The following is a 3978-nucleotide window of genomic DNA, read 5'->3' on the forward strand; positions in this document are numbered from 1 at the left end:
TTCTTCTGTACTTACCTCCGTTTTCCTCCTCAGCCATAACCACGTACCTATTTTTCCAGTTTCCTTTTCACATCACCTCCATTCTGATATTTTCAAATAGAGAAATGTTGGTCAACCAAGTCCACATTTATTTATTATTACATAGTATATGGATGTCTCTGTTTGAATTTAATAAACAACATATTCCTCTGTAGACACAATAAACCCTTGTCTTTCCATCCTCAGGTTTTAAGAAAGGGAATGGCTTCTGAGAACTGTACAATTGTTACTGAGTTCATTCTTTTGGGATTGACTGATCGTGCTGAACTGAAGATGGTGCTCTTTGCCTTATTCCTGGTGATTTATGCTGTTACTTTGGTAGGGAATCTGGGTATGATAATCTTAATCCGAATCACTCCCAAACTCCACACACCTATGTACTTTTTCCTCAGTTGTCTTTCATTTGTAGATGCCTGTTATTCATCAGTCATTGCTCCAAAAATGTTGATTAGTTTCTTGGTGGTGACAGAAACCATCTCCTTCTCGGGCTGCATTGTACAACATTTGTTTTTTGGAGTGCTTGTTACCACAGAAGGCTTCTTGCTGTCAGTGATGGCTTTTGACCGTTATGTGGCCATTGTCAACCCCTTGCTGTATACTGTGGCCATGTCTAAGGGGAAATGTACCATGCTGGTCATTGGGTCTGTCATAGGTGGAATTATTAACTCTTTGACACATACCATAAGTTTGGGTAGGTTGTCTTTCTGTGGGCCTAATGTAGTGGGTCACTTCTTCTGTGACATCCCATCATTGCTGATGCTCTCATGTTCTGATACTTCCATGAATGAATTTTTGCTCTTGATCTTCTCTGGTGTTATTGCCATTGGCACTCTCCTGATTGTGCTCATATCCTATTTATTCATTGCTGTGGCCATTCTGAGAATCCGTTCAGCTTCTGGACGTAAGAAAGCCTTCTCCACCTGTGCCTCTCACCTGACTGCTGTGACTATATTCTACGGCACATTAAGCTTTAATTACATTCAACCAAGTTCCCAGTATTCAGTAGAACAAGAGAAGGTGGTGTCTGTGTTCTATACACTGGTGATTCCCATGCTAAACCCAATGATTTACAGTCTCAGGAACAAAGAAGTGAAAGAAGCTGCAAGAAGAGCCATAGAAATGAAATTCTCCTCCTGCTAATTACACAGTAGCAACATTTCTGTCACATTTATCACCAGTCTTCACTCAGTAACATTTACATTAACTCAGTAAATTCTAGATTTTGTGTTTAATAATTATATTCTCAATGCTTATTTTTGACATGAAGAAACAAGTTTGAAAGTCAAATAATCCAGTGTGTAATTTCATTTAAAAAGTAATTAATGTATTTCGTTTAAAATATTCTTATTATTTGAATTAATTAGTAAGTATAATTTTAAATTGTTTTAACTTGAAAATTAAATAAATACAATAGTGCTTGATGTCCTTTGGCAATAAATAGCAACTTTTCTAAATAATGAGAAGTTCTATATTTATTATATAGATTATTACATAGATTTTGTGTTTTAAATATACATTAATTTTTAAATAATGGTGCCATTTCTATCTAATAGGGTAATTAAAATGATGGTATTATATTATTTGACATATTTAACCTTGTATTTACGAATCTATTCTCCTTTCTCTTTAGACATGAAACAAATAGCAAGCAAATATAACAGCATAGAAATAAACAGTATGCATTATTTCTAACATCCTAATAAGAAATTTATATGTGGGATGACAACACTCTATAGTAGGAACAATTAGGCGCCTTTTTAAAAAAATAAAATTTGTTTATCCTATGTGTTTTTTACATCATGTATCTTGATCCCATTTTTTCCCCATTCCTTTGTATCTGCCCTCCACCCCTGCTCACTCCCCTGAATAAAACAAAATTCAGGAGAAAAAAATAAAAAATATAAAATGAGAAAAATAAAAAAGGGAAGGAATTAAAAATCTTATGGAAGGCACATTGTGACCCAACCAGTCATACCATGTACCCCTTTGTCCATACATCTCTACTTGCAAGTGTTCCTTGCAAAGAGTCACTAATATGATCCCTGGCTTCCACTACAGTTCAATTCTGGGCACACGCTAAGACTTTCTGGACATCCCACTGGCACCCTGTGTTGTGGAGATCTTGCAGATTTGAGTTTATGGGTCAGGTCCCTTCACCTGCTCTAGCAGATAATAGATGGGGTGGATGTTGGGGCAAGCCAAGTTGTAACCCTGGGTCTGGGCCTGGGCAGCTGTAGGGTTGGTCTGCAATATGAGAAGTTGGGACAGCTCTCCCATGGTCACATTTTTGGCTCTGGCTTACTTACACCTGCACTAACAGGGTTGACTCTATTGTGCTCTCCTGGGTGGGGTACAAGGCCTGCTCTCCTGAGTGTTCCAGCTGGTAGGGATAAGGGATAGTTCTCCCATTCTTATGACAATAGGGCCAGCTCTCCAATTTGTTTCTGGCATTGATGGGGAGGGCACTTCTCCCTTGCCCATGTCACCACAAGACAGATGGGTAATGGGAACAGCTTTCTCATGGTCACAGTTCGGAGCTGTGTTGGCTCAATTGTGCTGCCCTGGCAAGGTGCAGGGAATTAGATACCTTTTTAACCCTTGTTTATCTTTAGGAATTTCTTTCTCATTCTGAATATACACATACATTCAGAAGTCTTCAAATAATTTGATAATTATAGTATGTACATGCCAATCTGGTATGAATTAATTGCTTATGTAACTACATAAAATCTACTTATGTAAGACCCATCATACTAAAAAATGCTATTAATAGTATCACAGTGGATTTTGTACATTAAAATACATTATATTATCTACTACATTCTACCTTTTATACCACTCATATATTTAAATGCATCTATTTAATTAAACTAGTGTTTCACAGTGAATAAAGCCAGTTTTCATTCCTGCCCCCTCACGCTACAGTATAGACACACTCCAAATGCCAGAAGTTAATTTCAAAGTTAAAAGCACAACTTAATATTTCTTTTCCTTAGCTGAATCAAAATATATTTATAAAAAGTAGGCCCGTTTATTTCTTAAATAAGAAAGAAAGATTGTGGAGTTCATTGGGTGAAGAGGAAGAAAGGATCTGGGAAGAGTTAGATGAGGGAAAAGAATGATTGGGATATATGGCATGAATTTTTTTAAATAAAAGAGTTAAAAGGTAGATAATTTTGCATATAGAGTTTTTAGCATCACTCAGTGCTAGTAGGAGGTTTAAAGTAATGGTGTTGTTCACTAACATATAAAGGAAGTCATATTCTACATATAATTCCTAATAAAAATAGCCATCTTCATCATGTACTGCTAACAGTAGATTTCAGCAATGATATGATCAGTATCAGTTAAATATTTGGGATTTTATATTTTTGTGTGTCTTTGTGAGCTGTGTGCATAGGTATGGTCACTTATGTGTGAGGGCACATATGCAAGTATGTGTATGAGCTGGGCCAGAAATGAAGCTGATAGCACAAATCTTCCTCAATCATCCCTCCACTTTAGTTTCTGAGGTGGCATTTCTCAATCACATCCACAGTTCCTTCATACCAATAATCATACCAGCAGGTTACTCAAGAGAGTCCTAATCCCCCTCCCATTTTCCTGGGCTGGCCTTACAGGTTGGTGTCTACACCTACTTGATACTTAAGTTAATTATGGAGATCAGAGTGCCAGTCTTCTGGCTTACCCAGGTAGCACTATTCTCCCAGCCCCAATATTTAAATTTGTGACAATAAGTTTTATTCATATGCATACATTACTATATACTGAAGATTAAATGATAATATAAACATATAGATATTAACCAGGGAAACAAACTTGCTGATATTTATGTTTTTGCCATGGACTACCTTAGATTTTTCTCAACTATACTGTGGTAATGTAGTTAATAACCAGAAGCTGCACCAAGCACTTAAATGTATGATAGCAAATCATCTT

General features: G+C 36.6%; 1 protein-coding gene across 1 annotated transcript; it reads left to right on the top strand.

Moving 5' to 3' along the window:
- Positions 1-231: 231 nt before the first annotated feature.
- LOC118583036 (olfactory receptor 1052) lies at positions 232-1179 on the top strand. The gene has a single exon (XM_036186303.1). It carries the CDS (start codon positions 241-243, stop codon positions 1177-1179), a length of 939 nt encoding a protein of 312 aa, XP_036042196.1. The 5' UTR covers positions 232-240.
- The last annotated feature ends 2799 nt before the right edge of the window (positions 1180-3978 follow it).

The sequence above is a fragment of the Onychomys torridus genome, chromosome 4 (assembly GCF_903995425.1).
Source record: "Onychomys torridus chromosome 4, mOncTor1.1, whole genome shotgun sequence".
Classification (NCBI taxonomy): Eukaryota; Metazoa; Chordata; class Mammalia; order Rodentia; family Cricetidae; genus Onychomys; species Onychomys torridus.